The sequence below is a fragment of the Crocuta crocuta genome, unplaced genomic scaffold (assembly GCF_008692635.1).
Source record: "Crocuta crocuta isolate KB4526 unplaced genomic scaffold, BGI_CrCroc_1.0 scaffold129, whole genome shotgun sequence".
In the NCBI taxonomy this organism is placed as follows: Eukaryota; Metazoa; Chordata; class Mammalia; order Carnivora; family Hyaenidae; genus Crocuta; species Crocuta crocuta.
Genome location: NW_027551571.1, coordinates 5,896,812 through 5,924,143, shown reverse-complemented (window position 1 = coordinate 5,924,143; position 27,332 = coordinate 5,896,812). Strand labels below are relative to the sequence as shown.

Here is a 27,332-nt window from a genome sequence, read left to right as displayed (position 1 = left end):
CATGACCTGAAATTAAGCAAGTATAATAAAAACGTAACTACGAATGAACCATTTTACTTCATCTGGTAGCATTTATTTCTGGGTGGTACAGGTTTCTTTACAAAGTTACCGAGTTAAACATGAACAAGCAGCTTATTTTTCTGAAAATAAATTCTCTAACAGCAAACAGAGGAAATAAAAATCACCCCACAGATCGTGGCACTATTATATAATTAAACCACATTTAAAGAACACAAACCACCTCCTGACACTTCTAGAAGGTGTTAACACGCTAACATAGTGGTAAACACACAATCGGGGTTTATGAACATTGCTATGCGCTGCTCATCAAGCACCACCTTCTGGAGGCAGACACACAGGTAAGGAGCCACTCTCCCCCCTCCCCCCTCCGCCGCTGTACAGGGTTGGGGGGTGTCTCTCCGTCCCTTCCAGCAGTCTAACAATAGCTCCTTTCTGATGATAAATCACACTTCCCAAAAGGTAGTTTTAAACTACCTTTAAACTGGAGCCTGTTTCAGTCTGTGACTCCCTCTCTCTCTGACCCCCCCCTGCTCACGCTGTCTCTCTCTCTCCTAGAAATAAATAAAACATTAAAAAAAAAGAATATGGGACTTCTGCTCCCGCTCGGGGCGGGCGCCTCATAGGCCAGATGTACCCCCCGCCCTGGAGGGAAAAGCCAGCTGGCTGCGCGAGCAAGGGTGTGTAAGGCCTGGGCTACCGGTCGACAAAGAGCAGGGCTCCCCGAGAGACCGGAAACAAGCCAGACGCGTCCCCAGGCGCGGACTGTCTTCACACCTCCCGGGCTCCCGGGCGGCGGCGCAGGGAGGCACGGCCACAGGTCGGCCCCGTCCGGGTTCCCTGGGTTGAGACAGAGCTGAAAAGCCACACGGATCAAGGCAGCAGGACAAAGCAGTGAAGGGGGAAGGGTTATACCAGGAGGAGCCCCAGAGATGTGTGGCGGGTCCCCTCAAGTAGTCAGCAGAGTTCTGAGATAAGCAGGCGTGAGAAAGCTACCCGAGGCGGGGGGAGGCCCTCAGTACAGACTAGAAACCAGCGCCCGAAACTCACTGAAAACCGCGCCTGCTGCCACCCAGCAGACTGGAGAAACTTAAGATTCACAGGGTGGTGGGGAGAACCGTCAGGAAATAATCAGCTGACGGTGAGCGCCTGACACAAACCACAACGGTGAGGCCTGCAGGGAGCAAAGCGTTTCCAGGCAACTGCACGTGCCCTCAGGACGAAGCTCGAGGGGACCCCGAGGCTTCCAACTCCGTGCACACCCGGCAACGTAACACTCACCACGTCTAGTGCGCAGGAGGATTGCCGGGCACGAGAGGCAGCGGGGGACACACCGTGTGAGGACGGCACCCAGAAGGGACACAGAATTCGGGCAAGGACACGAACACGGTTATTATAACTGCCTTCCTCATGTCCAAAAAGTCCGTGAAAAAACAACATATTGGGACATGAAAGATCTAAAACCGATCCAAGCTCATCTTCCAGAGACGATAACTACAATGTCTTAAAATGAAAAACGCACTGGATGGGATTTGGAGCAGTTCACACAAGGCTCAGGCACAGGTGATGGGCTTTACTTAGGATATCAGCCCAGGAATACGGAAAATGAATCACAGGGCTGCCTGCGTGGCTCAGTCGATTAAGCCTTTGACTTCAGCTCAGGTCGTGATCTCACAGTTCGTGAGTTCAAGCCCCACATTGGGCTCTGTGCTGACAGCTCAGAGCCTGGAGCCTGCTTTGGATTCTGTGTCTCCCTCTCTCTCTCTGCCCCTTCCCTGTTCATGCTCTCTCTCTCTCAAAAATTAAATAAACATTAAAAAAAAATCGGAGGTGAGGGGCGCCTGCGTGGCTCAGTTGGTTAAACATCTGACCTCCCCTCAGGTCACAATCTCATGATTTTTGAGCTCAAGCCCCACTTTGGGCTCTGTGCTGGCAGTGTGGAGCCAGCGTGGGATTCTCTCTCTCTGTCCCTTGCTCACACACACCCTCTGTCTCTCTCGAAAAATAAAAATCAGAGCTGAAACACATTTCATATGTACAAAAGCTGGAGAAATTCATCACATACACTCTGCAAGAAATGTTAACGGAAGTCCTATGGCGCTACAGAAAACCACGTAAGTTCACGCTGCTTCCCTCTCTCACATGGCAACTGAAGAGACCAATCTTGGGCGATCACCTCAGGCCATGACCCAAAAAGTTAATTTATGACATCTGTTCCCGGTTATGGCTACGGTGAGTATCACTCTGATGAAGAAAACTATCTGCAGAAAATAAATGTCAATGACATTTTTCTCTATAGGGACGAACCACGGATATATACAAGCTTATACAAAGAGAAACCGCCAAATTTCCACTGGTTAGAGATCCAATTCCTGTTCCTGTTTTGTCTGAAAAACTGCTACAACGCGGCTGCTTCTGAAATAAGAGAAAATTCCATTTATCAAACCAGCTGAGCAATTCATAATAGGGTACTAATAAAACCTTCTTCTTAGGGGAGAAAAACAACGTAAACGCCTCTGCAGAACACCGAAACGGATCTGATTTGTAGTTTCTCGCTGCAGATGTAGACCAGATTCATAGGATATGAGAGCTTTAAGAGCCAGCAGAGAAAAATGAATTCACAGGCACCAAATAACAGGTGAGTAAAATCTCAGAAAGGAGGGAATCGAGGAGGCAGGGGGGATATTCCAGACAGAGGAGGCGGCATGAGACCACGTGGAACAGCAGACGCGGGCACCTGGGTGGCTCCATCAATTGAGCATCATGATCTCAGGTCATGATCTCACAGGTCATGAGACTAAGCCCCTCTAAGCCCCTCCATGCTCAGCTTAGAGCCTGCTTAAGATTCTCTCTCTCTCTCTGCCCCCTCCTCTGCTCTTGCTATCTTTCTCTCACACACAAAAAAGACAGAGAGAAAAAGCTTCTGCACATCAAAGGAAACAATCAAGAAAACTAAAAATTTGGCAACCTATGGAATGGGAGAAGGTATTTGCAAATGACACCTCTGATAAAGAGCTAGTATCCAAAATATATAAAGAACTTATCAAACTCAACACCCAATAAATAAATAAAGTTAAGAAATGGGCAGAAGACATGAACAGACATTTTTTCCAAAGAAGACATACATACAAAGGGCTAACAGACACATGAAAAAATGCTCCATATCACATATCACCAGGGAAATACAAATCAAGCCCACAATGAGATACCACCTCACACCTGTCAGAGTGCCTAAAATTAACAACTTAGGAGACAACAGAAGTTGGCAAGGATGCAAAGAAAGGGGCACCCTTACACTGCTGGTGGGAATGCAAACTGGTGCAGCTGCTCTGGAAAACAGTGTGGAGGTGCCTCGGAAAGTTAAAGATAGAACTACCCTATGACCCAGCAATTGCACTATCAGGTATTCACCCACAGGATACAAAATACAGATTTGAAAGGGCACGCGCACCCGATATTTATAGCAGTGTTATCAACAATAGCCAAACTATGGAATGAGCTCAAATGTCCATCGACTGATGAATGGAAGATGTAGCATAAACACACACACACACACACACACACAGGAATATTACTCAGCCATCAAAAAGAATGAAATCCTGCCATTTCTAATGACGTGGATAGAACTAGAATGTATTATGCTAAGCAAAGTAAATCTTCAAAGACAAATTCCATATGATTTCTCTCATATGGGGAATTTAGCAAACAAAACAGATGGAACACAGGGGAAGAGAAGGAAAAAGAAAATAAGATAAAAAACAGAGAGCCTCGGTGGCTCAGTTGGTTAAATATCCAGCCCTTGATTTCTGCTCAGGTCAAAATCTCATGTTGGTAGGATAAGGGCCCACGTCAAACTCTGCACTGACAGCATGGAGCGTGCTTCAGATTCTCTCTCCCTCTCTGACTTTCCTTTGCTCACTTTCTCTCTCTCAAAATAAATAAACTTTTTTAAAAAAAAGAGGGAGGCAAGCCATAAGAGACTCTTTATTTATTTAATTTTGAGAGAGAGAGCGAGAGCGAGCAGGGGAGGGGCAGAGAGAAAGCGAGACACAGAATCCGAAGCAGGCTCCAGGCTCTGAGCTGTCAGCACAGAGTCAGATGCAGGGCTCGAACCCATGAACCGTGAGATCATGACCTGAGCTGAAGTCGGACACTTAACCGACTGAGCCACCCAGGCGCCCCTAAGAGACTCTTAACTATAAAGAACGAACTGAGGGGTGCTGGAGAGAAGAGGGTTGGGGGAGGGGCTACATGGGTGCTGGGCATAAGGAGGGCACTCCCTGGGATGAGCTCCAGGTGTTCTATTAAGTGATGAACCACTAAATTCTACTCCTGAAACCAACACTACACTAGATGTTAACTAACTTGAGGTTAATTTTTTTTTTTAAGTAGGTTTCCTGCCCAGCAGAACCCAATGTGATGCTTGAATTCACGACCGTGAGTTCAAGATATGAGCTGAGATCCAGTCAGATGCTTAACCAACTGAGCCACCCACGTGCCTCTAACTTGACTTTAAATAAAATTTTGGGAAGAAAAAACAAAAACAAAACAAAAAAACCCTCTAAATTCATTTAAGATCATCAATCGATACTGTTCCTTCTCTGCAAAACCACTCATGTTTTTACCATTCAACATGGAAAACTTGAGCTCATACTAACTCCTGCTGACATCACCTAACATAGCTGAAATTCTAAGTGTGACCCACGGACCCAGGTAAGTCCACAAACTGTGTAGCCCCAGAAAGATACATCAGAAACAGAGTGAGCACTTGGGAAACAATCAGAATAATTTTGTGTCTGTTAAATCAAATGACAAAAAATTGGGGCTTACAGTCTGTATGGCTTTGGACACCTCTTTAGGTTTTCTTTCGCCTCATAAAAGGAACATAGTGTGGGGGCGCCTGGGTGGCTTAGTCGGTTAAGCGTCTGACTTTTGCTTAGGTCATGATCTCACGGTTCGTGGGTTCGAGCCCCGCGTCAGGCTCTGTGCTGACTGCCAGCTCAGAGCCTGGAGCCTGTTTCAGTCTGTGACTCCCTCTCTCTCTGACCCTCCCCTGCTCACGCTGTCTCTCTCTCTCTCCTAGAAATAGAAAAAAAAAAAAAAAAGAACATAGTGTCAAGGGAAGAAATTTGACTTTGGGTCACAAATCACAGCTCCACCTTGATGTGACCCGTCATTTGTAAAATGGAGCACGTGTGAAAGGGGTATTGGGGGTAGGCTCACAGCTCCTCAAAGACATCCACACCCAAATCCTCAGACCCTGTGGACATGTCAGCTGACACAGCAGAGGAGACATCAGGTTGCTAATAAGCTGATACTGAGACAGGGCCATCTGTGTCAGCCCAGCATAATCACAGGGTCCCCAGCAAGATCACAGGGTCCCCAGCAAGATCACAAGGCCCCCAGCATGATCACAGGGTCCCTAGCAAGATCACAGGGTCCCCAGCATGATCACAGGGTCCCCAGCAAGATCACAGGTCCCCAGCACGATCACAGGGTCCCCAGTATAATTACAGGGAGTCCTTAAGAGCGGAAGAACCAGACAAGGAAATGTGATAACAAAAGTAGTGGCAGAAGGATGTGACGTGAGGCTCCTGGCTTGAAAAGGGGAAGGGGCCACCAGCCAAGGAATGCGGGTGCCTCTAGAAGACAGAAAGGCAAAGAAACAGATTCACCCCGAGAGGCTCCGGAAAGAGAGGTGACCTTCTCAATTTTTGTCCAGCCAGATCGGCATCAGGCTTCTGGCCTACAAAACCATGAAACCACAAATGTGTGCCGAGGGTGCCTGGGTGGCTCAGCTGGTTAAGGTCCGACTCTTGATATCAGCTCAGGTCCTGATCTCTTGGTTGTGAGGTTGAGCCCCTGCTTGGGGTTCTCTCTTTCCCTCTCTCTCTGCCCCTCCCCTGCTCATGCTGTATCTCTCAAAATAAATAAATGAACTTTAAGTAAGGAAGTAAATAAATAAATACATAAATGTGTGTTGTTTGAGCCACTAAGATTGTGATAATTTGTTAACAGCAACAAAAGAAACCTAATACAACCTAGCATATTATGAGGCACATTGTAGGTACTCAATAAATGTTACTGAATCTGGGTGTTTGAGAAAGTTCTGTGAACTTGGAGGGTCTGAGGCTGCTTCACCACAGCCAGATGCTGTGCTCTGGTCCTCAAGTGTAAAAGTCAGGACGGCAGGGGCGCCTAGGTGGCTTAGGTAAGGGTCTAACTCCTGATTTCGGCTCAGGTCATGATCTCATGGTCATGAGATTGAGCCCCATGTCGGGCTCCATACTGAACCGGGAGCCTGCTTGGGATTCTCTCTCTCTCCTTCTGCCCCTCCCCTGCTTGAGATCTCTCTCCCCGCTCCCTCTCAAAATACATAAATAAACATTTTAAAAAATCGAGACAGCAGACCTCTGACAACAAAATATACTTCCAGTTTTCAAGTGCCTTCTAAAAATCTTTCATTTTTTATTTTAGAGAGAGAGCGAGCGTGAGCAAGAGAGAAAATCTTGAACAACCTCCATGCTCAGTGTGGAGCCTGACGCAGGGCTCGATCCCACGACCCTGGGATCATGGCCTGAGCCAAATCAAGAGTCGGACGCTCAACTGACTGAGCCCCCCAGGCACCCACCTTCTAAAAATCTTAGTAACAGAAAGGGTGTGTTTGTTTGTTTACAGGCTAGAAAGGGGACTGGCAAAAACTATGGCCTGATATTTTCTGAGAGGGAAAAGTCAAAGTCGTCACACCTAGGCCGATGGAGCGCTCTCTTCCCTGCGGCCGCCGCCCAGTTCTCGGGGACGGCACCATCGGCAACCTCCAACCCACAGCGGGCCCCGCAGCGGCTCTCCAGATTTCACCCAGCCGAGCCCCGGCTCCGCGCCTGGCTTTTCTCCTCTCCAGAGAAAAGAAATGATGCTGAAATCACTTAGGCCCACGCTTTCTCTTTTTGCCTCCCTGATGCTGTAGAGATGAACCTGAACCTCCTCTTCCCTCGTTCACCGAGCTGGCTGGCAACTTACCGAAGGGCCTGGAGGGGGTGAGCCAGCTGAAGCACAGCCTTTCCGGTCACCCACACGGAGGCCACGGACAAAAAGCCTCAAGAGCTGCAACACGGCAGCCGCTGCTGACAGGTCCCAGTAAGCGGGCACCGCCTACGACCGAGCACGTGTGTCCTCTGCGCACCGCACGACTCTACGACTGGCTCCGTGAAACGTACTCACCGGGCCCTCTAGTTGTTCAGTCAAAAGGGGATATTCCCCCTCCCCTACATGATGTGTCTTTGCATGGCTACAACGGTAATCTCTCCTTTAAACTAAGCTGTTTAGTATGACTAGCCATACGTGTGCCTCAGCCTTAAATATTACAAAGACCTCGGTCATTTTCTGGGAGAGAGAGCAGAAGTCACACGCTTTATTCTAAGTGCCCCACCCGATCTGACAATCTCACCTTGTCACAGAAGACTTTTATCTGGCAGTACGCCCGGTGCACAGGCTTGTTGCTACGGCTGTTATAACTATAGGTGTCAATTTGAATGTTAAGAGGCAACCCCTTCACGCCTTTCTGAGAAGAGAAATCCGTGCTTAAGCAGTTCACAGAGATGAAAACCTGCGAGGGCAAAAAAGGCATCGTAAGCAGCAGCACCAACAGTCAACCTTAGCACAGCCTGTAACTACACTAACATTACTGAAATTAGTTAAATACGCTCTAGATGAGAGCCCAGCTCCTCACTCAAAAGAAACTTTTTAAAATAAAAGGTTTATTTTAAAACTGCTTTTGGTCAGAGGAATGGCAGACGCTAGGGGAGAAAACAGCGCCGAACCTCCATCAGTCTTCGCTTCCAGGCATTTGTCGAGTATCGCACTGTGCAAGAGTCTAGATGTGTCTCTTGATGCCATGTTTAAATATTACCGAGGGCACATGTTCTCTAGGCAGCTGTTTTGTAGCTCAGTACCAACTCTGGTCGTGTTTGTGTCTACACCACCTCTGACAGCCTGTAGTTCCCTACGCATGTCCTAGTATTTGGGAACTTAGGAGACCCGTGAGTCACGTTATTAAAGTGACACTGGAGGTTGTTACTTAGGAGACACCCAAGTGAACCTGTGGACACCAAAAGAACATGCTCCATTTCCCTCTTGTGTGTGATTACGGGTTTAAACCTCTCATACAGGGACACAAGGCGGTCGAGCTCCCTTTCAACCATTTAGTTTCAGAACTTTCTGATGCATGAGCACCACACAGTGGATACTCCTGGAATTACAGTTTTAAAAATCCATGCCTTTCAAAGACCCAAGTCTGTTGGGCTGGACTCCTTCCAGCCCAGGGGCCAACAACCCCCTCGCCCTGATAACACCCAGGAGCGGATCTCCCAAAAGCAGTTCAGGGCGCCACTGGCTGAACGGAGACCCAGACACGGAGCAGTTTAACAATGGGGGCGGGGGAGCCTCTAAGAATTCAGATAAAAGAGAAGGGAGTGGAGAGGGTAAGGAGAAAGAAGACTGTAACCGTAACGACGAAGACTGCTCTCTAGAAGGTCTGCAATGCTGAACAGGGGTTTTATTCTTGCTCTAATCTATACATTATTTTCAAGAAGGAAAAGACCAAAACACCTGAAAAAGACCAAGAACTTGTCCACATTAACAGACTGAAGAGTCGTCTCTTGTTCTGTCCCTCTGTTAGCTCTCCACTCAGACCAGGTTATTTACTGTCCCTAAAATCCACCTCGAACATCTATTCTTGCCTCACATGCCTGGCCCTGTCTCCCCTCCTCCTCCTATGGCCTTCGGTCCCAGTCTGAGCCACCTCCACAGCCCCTCCCCGCGTCTCCACATCTGCAGGCTCCAGTGACTCCTCCAGAGACTGTCGCCACTCACCCTGACCCGTATTGCGGGGCCCACGGCAGTGAGCACCTAACGTTCCCAAACCTGCGTGGGGCACTTGCTTTATACACACGATTGCATTTCACGACCCCAAGCGACAGTTAATCCTTCTTTTCCAGGTGAGGCCCATATACACACACACACACACACACACACATATATATACACACATATATACATACACACATATATACATATACAGGTGCATACATATATGTAATTCATGTATGTATGTATATCCCCAAGGGGGAAAGCAAAGGACTAGAATTCATATTCATGGCTCCCCCCTTTATACCCTGTGACCTCGCTTTCCCAAATCAACTTTGTACCCTAATCACCTGGCTCTTCTTCACTACCTGGAACGGTCTGCCATTTTTACACGTACCGCAGATAACACAGCAGGCTAGGCCCGCACTCTCTACGTGGCGGCTTCCTCAATACTTCAGTAGGAGCACAGTGCCTGGTCTAGGGTTGCCTTTTCTAGCCTGCTATGATTTTACTTTCCATTCAACTCCTTTTCAGTAAATAAGCAAAAGGCTTTCATTAAAAAAAAAAAAAAAATTCCTAAATCTAGATACACAGGCAAAAAGCAGTACATGTGAATTTCATATCCATTACAGAAACCTAGTGCTTTGACTTGGTCTCTGACCCTTGGACAACACAGGGGTTCGGGGTGCCAACCTCCCCCCGCTACCAACAGTCGAAAACCCACGTGTAACTTCTGACTCCCCCAAAACTTAACTGCGTAAGAGCCTAAAGTTGACCAGAAGCCTTCCTGATAACATCAACGATTAACATGTATTTTGTACATGTACATGTTATTTCTAGGCTATGCAGTTCATCGTAAGGTTTTTCAAATTGTTGCAAATCTCAAAAAACGTTTCCAATATATTTACTGGAAAAAACGGACACACAAGTGGGCCTGCGCAGTTGGAATCTGTGTTGCTGTTCAATGGCCGACTGTATGCTGTTAAAAAAGCCTTCATATACAATTTATAAATCTGAGCTGAGGAGACAGGCTATGGAAAGACAAAACTGAAAGGCAGACAAAGAGACAGACAGACAATGGTCCCTGCAAACAGCTGAGTCCATCGAGTAACCAAATCGCCGTATTTTTTCATTTTATAACCAAATGGAAAATCTAAATTTCTATCATTCAAAGCCACATGGCTCAATTTAGGACTCAAAAACAGCAGCCTGGGAAAGTTACACTTAACCCTCCACAATTCCAGGAAGGCTCTGACCCAAAGTGATATTCCATTTACAAGAGGATTTCACGGTAATCCAACCTAAAACCTAACCTCCCCTGGCTTCCCAGTGTCAAGTTTCTATTCAAAGCAAAAATAAGCAGGAACCAAATCCTAGGATCAGCATGAACATGGAGCCTTCAGAGAGACATTACCCTTTTTACTCGGGATTACTGGCAACTGCTTTCTTACGCACATTCTTCTAGGTTTAAAATCAGTTCTTTCCAACCTTGGCAGTGTTTCTAAATGCAACAAAGAAAAGTCTACGGCATTCCAAGCTCAGCGTTAAAAAACACCACCTTGTCTAGACAAGTACGGAAACACACCGGTAAACAGCGAGCACGACGTGCAGTGAACGCTGTCCAGGCCAGGGACGTGAGGTATGAGAAGGGCGACGGGCTGAAGACCTTCAGGAAAGGGGGGCGGTGTGCATGGAGCCTCCTGTAGCTGGCTCCGAGCAAGGAACAGGGCCGTCCTGGGTACGTGCTGCCGCCACCAAAGGGGACACATGTGCTCTGCCTAAGCCTCAACCAAAACTTGGCCAGAGCGTGAGACGACTATGTATGCTCTAGCAAGGGGCACCGTGGGCAACAGGAAAGCTTCTGGCCGGAAAATGAAAACATCGGAGTTTTAGCTCCTTCCCGAATTAGTGCTGTGACCATGGGCAAGGTCCTTGCCTGCCAAGTGCAGGTTCAGTTAGATGATGTTTGGATCACTTTTTTTCTTCTTTTCAAGTTTTTTAATGTATTTTGAAAGACAGCAAGAGAGGAGGGGAGGGGCAGAGGGAGAGAGAAGAATCTCAAGCAGGATCCGCACGGTCAGCGCAGAGCTCGAAGCAGGGCTCAAACTCCTGAACAGCGATCTCATGGCCTGAACTGAAATCCAGAGTCGGACGCTTAACCACCTGAGCCTCCCGGGCGCCCCATGTCTAGGTCACTTTTCTTGAGTCCTATGATTATATTTATATTGAAAGATTATGAATACTTTCTCTACTATGTATTTATTAGTGACAATACTTTCGTGTAATACGTTTATCAATCAGTGTTTTACAAATCATATTATTTCAAAAGTACCATGTAAAGTTGCCTTTTCAAGTAATTATATGGACTAGTCGTACAGAATTAAGAATCTTATGAAGGGGGTGCCTGGGTGGCTTAGTGGGTTAAGCGTCTGATTTTTGCTTAGGTCATGATCTCGCGGTTCGTGGGTTCGAGCCCCGCGTCGGGCTCTGTGCTGACTGCCAGCTCAGAGCCTGGAGCCTGTTTCAGTCTGTGACTCCCTCTCTCTCTGACCCTCCCCTCCTCATGCTGTCTCTCTCTCTCTCTCTCCTAGAAATAAATAAAACATTAAAAAAAAAAAAGAATCTTATGAAGCACAGGTTCATAATGCTCGGCGCCAGGGGCGCGAGCACAGCCTGGGGCCCCGGAGGCTTCAGGGCCTTGACTCAGCCCGGATCACCTGGCGCGCGTCAACCCTTCCTGGAGACGGGAGGCCACAGCCAGGGGTTCCGCAGTCACTGGCCTGGGGTGGGTTCCACTCAAGGCCTTTTTCAGGTGCTCCCCAGGTAATTCCGGTGATCACTCAGGAGAAAAGCCACTACTGTCAGGTGATTAATCGTCTATATACTTAACGCTTTGATCCACCAAAGGTCTCCTCTGGCTCTAAAACTCTGAGGTGGTTAAAACAAGCCCCAACATGGGGTTTCTTCTCTTTAAAGAGTTCAGAGAGTCTTACATGTATTTATAGAGTCCCATCAAGCTTTCTTTTGGATTGAAAGTATTTTTTTAACAGAGGTATAACCCTATCGAATAATAATATTCATTTCACCAATGGAAAGATAAAGATTACAGCATCTGCTTAAACTTACTAACCAGGAAGGTTGTACAAATCCTAAAAACTCATAGTTCACAAAACAGTAACCAGATAAAAACCTATTAAAAATCTTTCAAACCTGGATCTCCTAGTCGGCCCAGTCGGCTAAGCGTCCGGCTCTTGATTGTGGCTCAGATCATGATCTCAGGTTTGAGAGTTTGAGCCCTATGTCTGGTGGTGAGCGGACAGCGTGGAGCCCGCTTGGGATTCTCTCCCCCCCATCTCTGTCTGCCCCTCCCCCACTTGCCCTCTCACTGTCTCTCTCAAAATAAAGAAATAAACTTAAAAAAATCCATCAAACTCTGCTTCTGTTTATTCCTCAAGTGACATTCGATTTTCACAGGTGGGGGACGTCTGCGGGGTCATTCCCACGGAGCCGCCAGGCCCTGGAGACAGGGACCGTGCTGGGCCGGCCCCTATGCTTCTGGCGCCTGGCGCACCGCACATGCTTAGCAACACGTATGTTTTTAACCACAGAAGAAGCTGCAGGGGGAGCAGTGAGTACACGGGGCGAATGTGGAGCCCAGTGCAGACATGAAAGACAGCTAGCACCTACTTCTGCAAACCAGTGCGCAGCTGGGGTCTTTGTGTGAAAGGGCTGCACGGCGTTTCAGCCTTTGTGGGTGACACACAGCACAGCGACCCCCGGGAACGGGGCGAAGCAGCCATAGACATTTCAGTGAACAGGTGGATGCGGTGGTCTTGTTTTCAATAAAACTTTATTTATAGAAACAGCAGCTGGCTGGCCAGGGTTTGCAGAGAGCCGCAGTTTGCTGAGCCCTCATCTAAATAAACCGACCTCTAAGGCGCTCGAACAGTAATTCGCCCTTCCCTCACATCACAGTGCAGGGAATAGCAGGGAAGTGTGATTTGCCATCTTCCCTTTCTATGGAAGTGACTTCCTGAGCAGGACCTCCTGCTGACGTGTCACTCATCCAGGGAGCCATGTTCTTTATCAACACAACCCACGCCCACGGAAGGGACGAGTGTAATTTTAAGGGAGAAGTTGTTTCCAGGAATCTTACGTAGGAAGGGGACAAATCTTTAACCAGCAGCACCCGAAGTGGGTCAGAGGGCAGGTGCAGAAACGCAGGGCAGAGCTCGCACCCAGGGCCCGAGGGGCAACAAGATGGTCCCGGTCTGTTCCTCCCGGCGCGAACACCGGATGGGTCCTACCTCACACGTGACACCCCAAATAGGTAGGACAACAGGCCAGGTCACCCAAATCTGGATAAAGCCAATGTTCAGGCCACTGTCACTGTGCAGAGAAAAATACTTTCTAAGACGTGGTTACAGAGGAGCTGCAGCATCTTCTCCAGAGGCTGGGAGAGGGGTACAAAGAAAGGGGATTGTTACACGTTCACCTCCTCCAAGGGATACGTGATAACCTCTCCTCTCTTTCCCTACTTCCTTGTCACTGATTTTGAGGAAAAGTTCCACTTTATTCAAACAAATGAAACATAAATCTTAGAGGACAAGCATCTAAGGACCCAACCGAAATCACTAGAAGAGAGAAGAAACCAGCCACAAAAACAAACTGCCAAACAGGTCAAGGATGCTCTGCAAGGTTCCTTCTCGCACGTCCAGCCTGTTTTTCTAACGTGGTTCCTCATTCCTGGAGGAGAATTCACTCACTGAGGACTTTTCTGAAGATCTAATTTTGTTTTCAAACCTCAGCTGAAAATATGAGGGAAATAAGAAAACAAGAGTTTCTATCACCAAAGGACTCACTTGTATCCATGGTTCACTCCAAACGCTTACAACCGCAGAACCAGCAAGAGATCAGATCTCGAACTAATTTACGGTGATTTTTCCAGAAGCGTTATGGCAGCTGCACACTGCTGCCCACGGAGCTGGCTGCTGCCTCTGCTTACCCCTCAGGAGGGAAAAGGTGAGGGGAGAGAGAGATCCTCGGAAACAGGGAGCTCGAAACACAGGCTGCCTGTGGAGGTTCACTGCCAGCCAGCCGAGTGAAAGCAGCAGAGAACAGAGTTTAAAACCCCACTACTCACTTCTTGGGCTTGATCAGCACAATAAACCAGGCCCAAGTCTGGTAGAACAAGTGGACTGTCCAGTGTGCAGACAGTACTCAGATATGTGAGCTTTCACAAGAGAATTTGTGGGGAGAGGTTACAGAAATATAATTTCATAGAAAGTGTTAACAAAGCACTTGAAATTCATCAGTCAAAAGTTACAAAAATTGTAAGTAGTTGAATCAGGAGCTAAATAATGGAACTGGCCAACTTAAGCACACTATATTAGGCTCTTTTTCATGAATGAACAAAAAGGCTGTTCCTTTTAGAAAATTTACCACAACAGTAATACTCATTATTTATTATTATTCATGTACAAGAACCTGACATCCAAATAATCTATTCTTAATTTTTTTCCCACTAAGAGATTTGGGTAGAATTTTGCAGATTTTTATGGCATTGCTGTTTAAATGGTGAAAATAATTTTCTTTTATAATTTGGTTTATTCAATGAGTGGAATAAAAGAGTAAACCTTTAAATTTGCCAAGAATATGAACCACCCTTATAACAGCTGGGATAAGGTTTTCTTTTTAAGAGTTCTGATTTTTGTTATTAAAAAAATTTTTTTTAATGTTTATTTTTGAGAGAGGGAGAGAAAGAGAGAGGGAGAGAAAGAGAGAAGACAGAGCATGAGTGGGGGAGGGACAGAGAGAGAGGGAGACACAGAATCTGAATCAGGCTACGGGTTCCGAGCTGTCAGCAGAGCCTGACGTGGGGCTCGAACCCATGAACCAAGAGATCACGACCTGAGCGGACGTTGGACGCTTAACCGACTGAGCCTCCCAGGTGCCCATAAGAGGTCTGATTTTTAAACTAAAATAATCATACACAGAGTTAGGCTCATTACATGAGAGGTCACAGGAACTCATCCGTGTCACAGCACCTTGATGGCCCTGAAAATGAAAGAGGCTAGAAAAATCATCAACACCTTCAGTGGTTCACTTCCCTCTGACATTCCAAACGATCAATGCCGTCCAAAATCTAGCTCCGAAGTCCCACCCTAGCTTCACACCTCATTCTCTACTGACATGGCCCATCGATAAAGAGGCAGCATCAATTAACAGAAGTGCTCCGAGAAGCATTCCCTAATGACCCAAAGAGGATTACATCCCCGTTTTACTACCTAGCAAGTTGTACTGAGTAGTTCGGCTCCCCTCCCCTGAGACCAGACTTGGAGCTTTAGTCTGGGTTAAAGAGCCACATCTCTCTCTACACCCTCGTCACCTAGGTGAGAAGAAGGAACAAGCAGATGCCCTGAACATGCCACCTCTATTTAACACTTGGGTCGCTCTGCCACACCGTAAGTGTCTGTGCTCTGAGACCCTTGACGGCAGAATTATTACACAGGCTTAAGATGTTTTCCAGTGTCGGGGCGCCTGGGTGGCTCANAAAAAAAAAAAAAAAAAAAAAAAAAAGATGTTTTCCAGTGTCTGGGGCACGCGGGGGGCTCAGTCAGTTGAGTGTCGGACTCTTGGTTTCGGCTCAGGTCACGATCTTACAGTTCATGAGTTTGAGCCCTGTGTTTGGCTCTGCGTTGACAGCATGGAGACCGCTTGGGATGGATTCTGTCTCCCCTTCCCTCAGCCCCTCCCCTGTGCGTGCCTCCCCCGCCCCAATATTTCAAAATGTTTTCCAGCATTTAGTACATTTTTTGTATTTCTCCCAATGCCTCTTACACAATGGTACTGAATTAAAGGCTGGTAATGACAGAAAAAACAGGGGTCTGCAAAAAGCAACACACTATCTCCACATCTTCATTTAGCAAACTTTCAAATCCCCACAAAACTTTAAATGCACACAACAGTGCTCCTCAAAAAACAACAACAACAACAACAAAAAAAACCCAAAACACTCAATAAAAAAGAGCTAATATCAATTTACACAAACTAACCCCTTCTCCCACTCCCTAGTAGAGGGCCCTTGGACTGGCCACCGATCAAGTCCTGAATGAAAAAAGAGACTGCTTCGTTGACGTTAGGCAATCGCTGAATATGGTTACTCTAAGAACTTTTCTACAGCTCACCACCATCTACGTAATAGCAGCTAAGCTCCTCCAAGTTCACGGTGCCAGACATGACGGTGATCGACCTCTGCAGCCGTGTTTTCTATTACCCACTGCACTACTTCTCATATGTCAGTAATAGATGTATCCCTTTCCTTTCCAAATGTTTTAGTTTTGAGAGCTTGCAAGTGGGGCAGGGGCAGAGACAGAGAGAGCCAGAGGATTAGCAGCAGGCTCTGCGCCGACAGCAGAGAGCCCGATGTGGGGCTTGAACTCCTGAACAGCGAGATCATGACCTGAGCCGTGGTCGGACGCTCAACCAACTGAGCCACCCAGGCGCCTCTGTGTATCCTCTTTAAAAGAGAAAGAAAAGTTTCTTAACCCCTAAAAATATATCCACATCTTCGTTTGAGAAATACTGCTCATTCGAACAGCTGCAAGATGCTTGATCACAGGGCACCCTGAGAACTCATTTGGTCTTTTTCTGGGCCAACCCCAGCACCCAAGCACAAACACTGGCACTGACACTTCCTGGTGGCAATATATTCTTTATGGCTTTACATATACTTATGATTTAAAAAAATCTTACTGCTGAACTGAAAGCACAGTATTAAAAATCTCAAAGAAATTCTAACCTCAGGATACTTGGCCAACAGACCCCAAGATATTGATACCAGCTCATTTACAGGGTGCAGTCCCCGGTCTTGCAGGGGTGTACCAGGGTCTTTGGGATCTGCCCCCACGCCCCTACCCCACCCCCACCCCTTGCCTCACACCTCAGTCAAAGTCCAGGGGTCTCAGTTCTGTACTCCTACCTGCCAAGGCCGCCAGCCCATCTGGGGCTCTGAACGCCTGGCCAGTCCCTAGTATCCTTTCGAGAGTGGTGCTGTCTGAACCAGCCTCTACTGACCCTCCCAGTCTGAGGGAAGTTCTAGTGCTTTCTGTTTACTTCTGTCGATGGACTCACGGGTGGCAATCTCCTCCACTAAGTTTCGAGTTTTCTGAGGCCTGGATCAGATCTTACTCGACTCTATGTTCTCAAAGCATCCTGGCACAACCTGGCCCATAAGAACTACGTGTTCACTAAATGAATGACCCCGGCTTCCTAACCCCCAGCCAAATAAAACTACACGCTGCCATGATATCTGAGCTGCATTCAGTGCATTCTCACAACGTACCCAACTCTGGCCCTCAAAAGAACACATGCAATTGGTACTATTGTGACCCTATTTCACAGATAAGGAAATTGAGGCTTAGAGGTTAGAAACACGTTGCCCAAGTTCACAGGTTATTTATGTTCATAACTTTCCTCCAAGTCGACCTGAACACCTAGGTCATCTTGGAAGAGAGCAGAATGCCAAACACCTTTCTATACACACTGGACATCAAATAAGTATTTGTTCAGTGGATAATTAAAGCGACTATATACATCCCCTCAATTAGTTTGGAAAAGATTATGGTATTTTGCGTCTCGCTGACATGTATCTGTATCTACATCTCTATCTATAGAGAGAGATGGAGAGAGAAAGAGAAGGTAAGTTCTAGGGTAGAGATAAAGCCGCATAACGAGCTGTGAGGTGATTTTCTATCCACGTTTATACTTGACGTTATCTACGGTGACCATCTTTCCATTATGGAAACTGCGGGCACCTAACAATTCTGCCTCTGATAACTATGTCACTCGTCCACCTGAGGCTGCACGCCATCCTGATGGGCGTGGCACTGCCTACACTTTCCCCGCCCCCAGTGTTGGAGGAGACAAGCCCCCGATGCCGTTTTCTACACGGCACGATGTCTGGGCCTCAATACGTCAAAGCACCTCTGAGACTAAACTGTTCCAGCTGCCTCATTACCACTGAAAGTCACAACAGCTAATCTGTGAGGGGGAAAAGAATAAGGAAAAAGAAAAAAAAGTCCGATCAAATAGACTGCAAAAATATTCTGTAGGCCATGCTTTCAAAGAGTCACATCGATGACATTGTCTTCCATAAAGCCGTCCCCTTAGCTGAAAGTACTTGTTTTTTTCCCTAGAAATCTTCAGTTTTTCTAACCTCACTTAACAACCTGTGCCATTACATAGAGAGTGTAATCTCTTGAGGAGAGACTCTATGCTTGAATCCTTTATTTCCTCACAGTTCCCGTGTAGAAAAGTACAATAAATAATTTGCTGGATGAATGAATGTATAGTTAACAAAGTCAATTCCCTGCAATGTGACTTCATAAGCCAGTTCTTCCACACGGTAGCAACAGATTAATTACTTTGCACAGATTTCCTAGAAGGATGTTGGAAAAATAAATTGGTCAAAAATGACTGAAATAAAAAAAATCCTGGGGCGCCTGGGTGGCTTAGTTGGTTAAACTTCAGACTCTTGATTTCGGCTCAGGTCACGATCTCACGGTTCATGAAATCGAGCCCTGAAAACAGAGCGCAAAGCCTGCTTGGGATTCCTTCTCTCTCTCTCTCTCTCTCTCTGACCCTCTCCCACGTGTGCAGGCGTGCATGAACTCTCTCCCTCTCAAAATAAATAAACCTTGCAAAAAAATCCTTCATGTCAGAACGGTTACTTGCTCCTGCAAACCAGATTCCACACAGCAGACTTTTGGAAAAGTATCGGCATATGGATAACCTGATTATCTATGTCAATATCTTATACTGTCCATTATGATGCACACAGTTCAAGTGAGTTTCAACTGTCTGGCAATCACAAGCAAGAAAAGACCTGTCAGAAGAAAGAAAAGAAAAAAAGTAGATTGATTCATCTCTGGAAGATGCATAAAAAGAACTAACAATGGAAAATGTTTTAGGTTCCAAAGATGTACTTATCTATTTGTCATATACCCTAAGAACATTTACCTTTAGTGTGAGCGTTATACGGTTCGGAGTCTGGCTACTCAATGCCACTTAACTCAGGAGACACAGCGTTTAGCTGTGGTGGAGGCTCAGGTTCTGAAGATACAGAGTCTAAAAGACACACAGGAGGGAGAGAACAGAGACCTGGCCAGGACCAAACTCTGTGCTCTTGAAACCACAGTGGCAGAAACCACAATGATGCGCAGAAGGCAGAAGAAGAATCTAACGGAAAAACTGTCCGGGGAAGAAGAAACACAGGGAAAAGTGACCCCCCAGGTGGCTGTGAGCACAGGTTGTTTTTGGATCATGAGGCATGAAATTAAAGGTCCCTAGATTTCAAATCAAAGGGAGTCTCTGTGCCACCTTCCTACTGACTTCATATAGGTCACAAGATTTAGTTGGTAATGTGGTCCCCTTAGTGACAGACACAGCCACCTTGGTACAGTCCCCATTGCCTCTGGGAGTCTTTATCACTTTAACCCAGTCTAGTACTAAAATTCAACTTAGTCAAATAGGGATGTACCGTGTGTAATTTTATTCCTAGAATGTAACCAATCTACAAAATTGAAAGTAGAAACCTCAGAACAAATTTTAACGTAACTCTTTTCGACATCAGTCAGGAAAGCCAAGAACATACCAAAGCAGCTCTTCTCAGTTAGAAACCTCCTGACATATGAAATTACAATGTGAAGGCAGCATTTACTCCTGGCTCTCCTGGCTGGCTCAAGTCGGAAAAGCATGCATGTGACTCTTGATTTTGGGGTCGTGAGATTGAGGCCCACACTGGGTGTAGAGAGGACTTAAAAACTTTTTTATTTTTTTTTTAATATTTTTTTGTTTTTTAACGGTTTTATTCATTTTTTGAGAGATCAAGAGAAACAGGGTGTGAGCAGGGAGAGAGACAGAGAGAGAGAGGAGACACAGAATCCAAAGCAGGCTCCAGGCTCTGAGCTGTCAGCACAGAGCCCGACTCGGGGCTCAAACCCACGAACCGTGAAATCATGACCTAAGCCGGCGCTGGACACTCAAATGACTGAGACAGCCAGGCGCCCCATAAAAACAAAGTTCATTCTCACCCTAAAGCCAACAACACTAATTAATGAGAATAAAATCACCATTTTCCCAGTACGCGGATATGAAGTTATAAATGTCACCTGAAGCCAATGGGAGTGGGAAAACGGTGTAAACTAAGAAATCAAGATCCAATTCGTGGCTGAAGTCTGCATCCACAGGAACATTTATTGAGCATTATGCAGCAGACTCGTAATCCTGATTGCTATCCCTCTGATCCAACCAAGAACAAACAAACAAAACCGAACAAGCCCGGGCTGTCTTCGTCCTGCCTTGTAGCCCCTCCACTTACTCCGTATGTGCCGCCTGATTGATGAAGCCCAAGCAGGTATCAAAGGCGGAGTCAGAAACTCGGAAGCAGAATCCAGTTCCGCCACTGACTCACTGGCTCGGCCTACCCAAGTCCTACTTGCCCACTAGTCTGATGGTGTGAGGTGATTAAAACATCTCTACGCGGTACTATAAGCTTCCAGTGTGCGACCGGTATTTGCATTGGTTCTCGGACTATCAAATGACCATCAAGAGATAAGACAAAGAACTGGAAGGCTGAGGGTTGGGAGGAGAGGGATCTGGGAATAACAGGACACGAACCTAAAATCTTCTTACCTCTACGTGGGGTGTTTCCCTGAAGAAAACACGAGGCCACCCTCTCTATGGCCTCAGTTCTGCCTTCCCACGCCGCCCACGCGGCAGCTTGTTTCTGCACAGACAGTAAAGAGCGAGGGGAAAAAGTCACAAAGACAAAGAGAAAAGGAGGGGGGAGAGAGAGAGAGAGAGAGAGATGGAGAAAGAGGCAGAGAAAGAAGAGAAGGAGACAGGAAGAGAGACACACAGAGACATTCCAGATATTAAGCACACATTACCCACCTATGAACCTCCCTCTGTCATATCCTTTAGGCAGGAGCTGGTGAACTTAAGGACACTTGGCAGGCACAGTGTTTTGGCACCTGCTGTCCCGAATAAGTAGGACGTTTGTTGTGAAATACGCAGAGCTGGATGCAGGTGTGACACAGGGCTAACAAAGGCCGCATCCCGGCGTCTGGGGTCAGAACAGGACAGGGAGGCATGTGTGTGCTCGGAGCAGACTCGGCAGGCAAGCGGGCTTCCAGTCAAAATCCTAATCAGATTTTCCATGTCAGAAACGGCTAAAGCTAAAGTCCCTAAATGAATAACTCACGTAGAGAGCTCACCGATAGTTACTAAAGGATTTGGAGTCTGGCGTGAAGATCTGCTAGATGAGAGAAACCCCAAGTCCGGGGCCCCCTGACGGCCTTGAAATCTGGTTCAGGTGAATTCAGTTACTACTGATCAGGTCCGGCCGGAGTCAAAGCCCTCTGATTCAGTTACAAGTAGCAAAACTGGCTGAATGGCAGATTTATAAAACCATGGAATTTCCAAGAAAGACGCAGAACAGGAGGGTTGAGGCAACAAGCTGTCAAAGAAGAAAAGTTCTGCAGAGGCGCCCAGNGGGAAAAAGACAAAAGGAAAAAAAAAAAAAAAAAAAAAACCCCACACACGATGAAAAACAAATCCAAGTGGCGGCACAAATGGTGGCTAAATAGACATGGCGCTCCAAACCTGTTTCACAAGGTCCGGGTTTCACTGCCCAGCTAAAGCTTTCTTCAGCTGCCAAGTGTCTCCCTTGTCCAATTGAAAACATCACGCACTTGGCTCTTACCCTCAGGCGTGTGCTACAATAAATGTGTGCTATTGTTACCTGAGGATTCTGAATTTCCACCAGGGTCCAATGCATGTGACGTTCCATTTGGACGAGCCCCTGGCTTCGATGCGAGAGGATACACCACGTGAAATACTTTCAAGCCAGAGTCCGACAAAAGGAAACGAAAGTTTCAGAGAGGAGCCTTCCTCACAGTCAGACCCAGGACAGTTTCTCCGAAGCACACCTTCCAGCTGCTGAGAAGTTAATCCGTATCAGCGAACTGAAGGCATCCTCCGCAAGTTTCAATCAAGAAAAACTTCTCGCCACTTCTGAAACCCATCAAAGGAAAACCCGAAAGACTATTCATTCCCTAGAGAGGAATAGGACTATCTTCTTGGCACCAAAAAAGTTTATTTTTCACTTTGATAAATATGTACTTTCCACCTGCATATAAGGAAAGCCCTGGAGTCAAGCGCAGGACACTGCAGAAGGCTGCGCAGCCGGCTGCCGCACGGGGCCCCAGCCCATCTCCCTGGAGCTCCGGGGACAGAACGTGGGCAGGAGCCCGGTCCATGGAGTCAGCCCTGCAGCCGCCTAAACACTCAGTCTCTTACCCTTCGTTTTAAAAGTAGCAACGCTTCCTGACTCCTATTTAGGCCAGCGAGTATACACTTTTGTTTTAAGTCACCTGCCTACGTTTAATTGCAATTGCAAGTAAGATATTTGACTTACTTCTCTCCCTCCTCCTTCCCGTTCTCACTGGAAATTTCAAGTTGTGAAACAAACCAAGTCTGTCCCTGCCTAACGCAACCAAACACGGCAACACCTTCCTTTAATGGGGCATTTAATTGATGCTTCACTAGAATGGCATCCCTGTAAATGTATGCAATACGCTCAGTGCAAACAAATTAAAAGTTACTCTCACAATGAATTCCAAATATTATGCTTAGACAAAACAACAAACTGTTATTAAACTCATAAACCTGGATCCCACAAGCACCTACAAAAAGTCTGAAGTTCAGGTTACCAGAACGGCTCCACCCCTCTGCCAGAACAACTCTGCAGGCCTCACGAACCCCTCCCCAGGAACGCCACCCATGTCTGCTGAGACAAGACAAAAGGCAAAGACAACCAAGTACGGTGTCCAAACACAGGCCCCTCGAGGTAAAGCTGCTCAGGGCTCTCGGCCCCGAGGGGGGCTGTGCATTCGACTCTAATCCTCTTCTGTAACACGAGCCTCTCCACGCATTTGGCTCTGGAGGAGATCCTTCAGAAGGCCTAGGTCCTTTTCAGAGCCCAGAGATTAAAAGTAAAAAGCACAAAGCGCTCCCGCAGACTGGCGTTTCCCTTCTAGAGGGTGGGATGCTCCGGTCCTACCTATCTCGGACCGCTCCCTCGTTCCCTCCTCACGGATCACGAAGCAACAAGATGTGGGAAGAGACTGGTTCTGTCACCCCTGCAGATAAGATCATGCCACCAAGGAAAAGACACAGTCCCATCCGTCTGCAGAAACCCCGATCACAGATGGAAAACGGGGTGCTACCTCCCGAAGGTCTAATGAAGACGTGAAGCAGCAACGCGGCTCCGCGACGGCACCGCAGGACAAAGGTCCGCGTCCCAGGCTGCTGGGGGCCACGGACGCACACCACAGTAACGCCCCTCAGGCTCCTTGACGAACTCTCCCCGGCATGACTTCCTCTAACGGGAGCCTGATGCTTGTCTGACAGGAAGTTCTTCGCTGTTAATAGTTTAAAAGTGAAACCTGTGAATGGGAGCTAGGCCGCCAACGCACCTTCTGGCGCAGAGACTTAGATGTCATGGCTGGAAAAGAAAGCTGCCCGATAGTTGGTCTCCCTGGGGCCCCACATCTTTAAAAGGTCTGCTTAATATTCATGGGGGTCACAGCTACGTACAGATGATCAGAGAAATCTTGAGCTTTGCTTTGCACCATAGCTGTTCCGTTTGCCATACTGTCTGGGTCACTACAGCCTGGTATGTTCCTATACTGTCACCAGCGGTCCCTTCCAATCAGCATTCCCCTGGGTCGCAGGGCCCCCTCCGAGATGGCTGGCCCGATGGCCGCTGGATTCCAACACAGCTATCGTTTCTATTACTCTGCAGTTAAACATCACTTATCCAACAATCAACATAAATTATCTCCTGTTAGCAAAGTGTTCTTCCACCACAGGGATTTATACTAGTGAATCCATAATGCTCCAAGATTAATGAGAATTATTACACTTTCAAAGATTTTATTCTTTTTTTTTTTTAATGTACTCTCTGCCCCCAATGTGGGGCTCAAACCTATGACCCTAAGATCAACAGTCACACGCTTCACCGACTGAGCCAGCTGGCTGCCCCTACAGTTTTATTTCACTTATTTATTTTTAATTATTATTATTTTTTTAATTTTTAAAATGTCTATTTTTGAGGAGGGACAGGCAAAGGGTGAGCAGGGGGAGAGGCAGAGAGACACAGAGCGAGACACAGAATCTGAAGCAGGCTCCAGGCTCTGAGCTGTCAGCACAGAACCCAGTGCAGGGCTCGAACCCACGAACTGTGAGATCACGACCTGAATCAAAGTCAAATGCTCAACCGACTGAGCCACCCAGGCGCCCCACGTGCCCTGCAATTTTAAACAGTCTTCCCCATCAAAAACACTTTCTGTCCATTTCAAGGTCTAGATTCTCACCTCCTCAGACGGCCTCCCTGTGACAACCAAGTAGCAAACATGCTCATCTAGAGGACTAAGTGTGTTTTTTTGGTGCCGAGCATCTCCAGCTGCCTCATTAAGTGCGAACATAAGGCACCCAGCAGTGTCCAGCATAAAACAGACATTCAAAGAAGTTAATTCTCTCTCCCTAAGTTCTTTTTCCTCTATTTATTTTAGATCTTCAGGCTTTGAGAGGCCCTTATCTCATATCACTAACCAGACCTCAATGCTCTTATAAACTCTTAGATTCACAATCCAAGCAAGAGGGAAAACTTGAGGCCAAGATGTGCCGCCTCTCCAGAATCAACTACTGAGTTTTGGAAATACTGCAACTGAGGAATAAAACATATAGTCCCAACCTATAAATTATCTGGGTCTCCAGAGTCCGTTTGTAACGTGGTATGAACAACACACACCACCACCCTCTCTCTTAGAAATTTTAATGCTGTACTTCAGGTCTCAGGCTACCGTGCAGAAGCCGATCTCCCCCACCACATGCTGGCGTCATCAGCCTGGGTCTCGTGCGGTGCCCTGGCCCTAGCAGGCACAGGGTACTTGCTGACGTCACGAGTCCCTGGGATGGGGGAGGTACACTGCTGGCTCTGGGTAAAATCTTTCTACATCCCGGGGCGCCTGGGTGTCTCAGTCGGTTGGGTGTCTGACTTCAACTCAGGTCACGATCTTGCTCATGAGTTCGAGCCCCACATCAGGCTCTGTGTTGACAGCTCAGAGCCTGGAGCCTGCTTCAAATCTGTGTCTCTCTCTCTCTGCTCCTCCCCTACTCATGCTCTGTCTCTCTCTGTCTCTCAAAAACAAATAAACATTACAAATTAAGAAAAAAAAATCTTTCTACATCCCAAGAAGGTGCCCGTCTTACGCCACCTTCCTCATGTGCCCTCCTCACTTCTGAGTCCTCTCTGACCCGTGTGACCAGTGACCTCAGAACCCACCAATTCTAAACTTGGGCGCCTCGCCAGAGATATACCTTTTAGTGTTTCAAAGGTAAGTGCTTCTCTCTGCCACGATGACCTCAAGCAGCTGATCTCAGCCATAGTCTGATGGGAAGAAAGCTGATAAAAGTTATTCCACAAGGGAATACGAATGGCTTCTGGAAGTCTACCTTGTCCAGAGATTTGTGCCTCTTTAAAAGATCCCTGCCTACCCAGACAAGTGTTAAGTCTGTGTGGAGGACAGGAAAATGAATAAACAGGTCCGTACAGCAGAGAGAGAGGGCAGAGCCACCTGGGGGACTGTTCCTATGCTTTCGGCTTTTCAAAGCAGCTTCCTGCTACCCGCCTCTTTGAAAACTCATGATTTTTGACAAGTTTCATAACTTCTTCAAATTCCTAGAGTAACAGCAGGTATATGATAACGCTGATGGATGGAGTACATACAGGGACAGTATGAGACGAGTCTAGTTGGGGCAGTGTTTTTCCCCAAATGGAACACAAGCCAAGGTGTTCAAGATTCGACCTGATATGTCCTAAAAACATGGTCACCTCCAAAGCGACCTGCAGAAGCACAGGGAAGATCAGGTGTCAACACTGGGCCAGAATTCTGATTTCATTCATTCTGGCACGGCCGTAAGGATGCATCAGATTGTTTTAAAGATGTGTCAGGGACAAGGAGAATGCCATATATATATATATATATATATAATTATATATATACACACACACACACACACTACATGTATATTATATGTGTACTAAATATATGGTACGTATATAATAACACACACACAATAAACCCTTATGTGTATGGGAGAGAAGGACCTGGAATTAAGAGTCAACGAATGTATTCTAACTTAGAACAGGAAAGTGGGCAAAGAAAGTGGATGCTTTTGAAAAAGAAGCTAAAAAAACTCTCTACAAGATTCTGCATGCTTACTTGTTCACTCTAGCTACCCTGGGGCATCAATTACTTTAAGTGTAAAAACAAAAAACATCAACTTGGCCAGGGAAACCAAAAAAATCTAGATACTGAATCCCAACAAACGCTTGAAGCTGATGTCTGATATCAGCATCAAAAGGTAACGGCCTCATTAAGAAATGGCAGGAACGCCTTCCGGTGGCAGGCAAAAGCTTAAAAATCAAGTNGGGGTGGGGGGATAAAGGGGGGAAATGAAACCGAACTTACCTATGCCAATTAACAGGTAGCTATGAAGACGGCTTAAGACACATCTCCAACAATATTTCTCTTTAATACAACTATGCTGAAGGTCTTTGGAATAAAAGCAGCCATTATCCCAACCCGTCACCTTGGCTTCCATCAGTCCCATCCTGAAGAGTAACACATCAAACAAAGCACCCTGCCCATATGCAGGGCTTTCCGCCCAGCTCTCCATGCACTCTGACAAGTGCTTATTAATCTTTTTTTATTGGTTGTTAACATTTATTTACTATAGAGAAAGAGAGAGAGAGAGAGACAGAGCATGAGCAGGGGAGGGGCAGAGAGAGGGGGAGTCACAGACTCCGAAGCTCTGAGCTGTCAGCACAGAGCCCGACACGGGGCTCGAACCCACAAGCGGTGAGATCATGACTTGAGCCGAAGTCAGAAACTCAACTGACTGAGCCACCCAGGTGCACCAGGTGCTTATTAATCTTGATGACGTGCCAATGAATAAGAGTTGGCCACTCTAGCCTTTCTATTTTCCTAGGGGGATAAAGGGGAGAGAACTGAGCAAGTGAACTAAGGGACTAAATCCAAGGCCACAGATAAGTCAGGAAAGTGGACTCTGGACTTAGACGTTCTCAAATCACCTCTTCCACAATTTCTCAATTAGTCCCTCACGGCGAATGGGAAGCGTTATCTCTGGTTTGCTTTTATAACAGAAGCACCCAGAGCCAACTGTTGCTATAGGCTGCGGAGTCTTACTACCATACTTAGTTTCAAAATAACTAGAACAACGATGTGAAGTGAAAAGCTGACGACTTTTCCTTCTAACAGTTCTGCTATAGTGATTTTGTGGTTTAATCAAGCACCAAA

At 46.8% G+C, this 27,332-nt stretch overlaps 1 protein-coding gene across 1 annotated transcript in view; it reads right to left on the bottom strand.

Annotated features, from left to right (window-relative positions):
* Positions 1-27,332, bottom strand: part of GRHL1 (grainyhead like transcription factor 1) — a 54,582-nt gene that overhangs the window by 12,387 nt on the left and 14,863 nt on the right. The window contains exon 9 of the mRNA XM_077751002.1: positions 7,466-7,624. Coding sequence (XP_077607128.1) covers positions 7,466-7,624 — 159 coding nt within the window. The remainder of the gene's footprint in view (positions 1-7,465; positions 7,625-27,332) is intronic.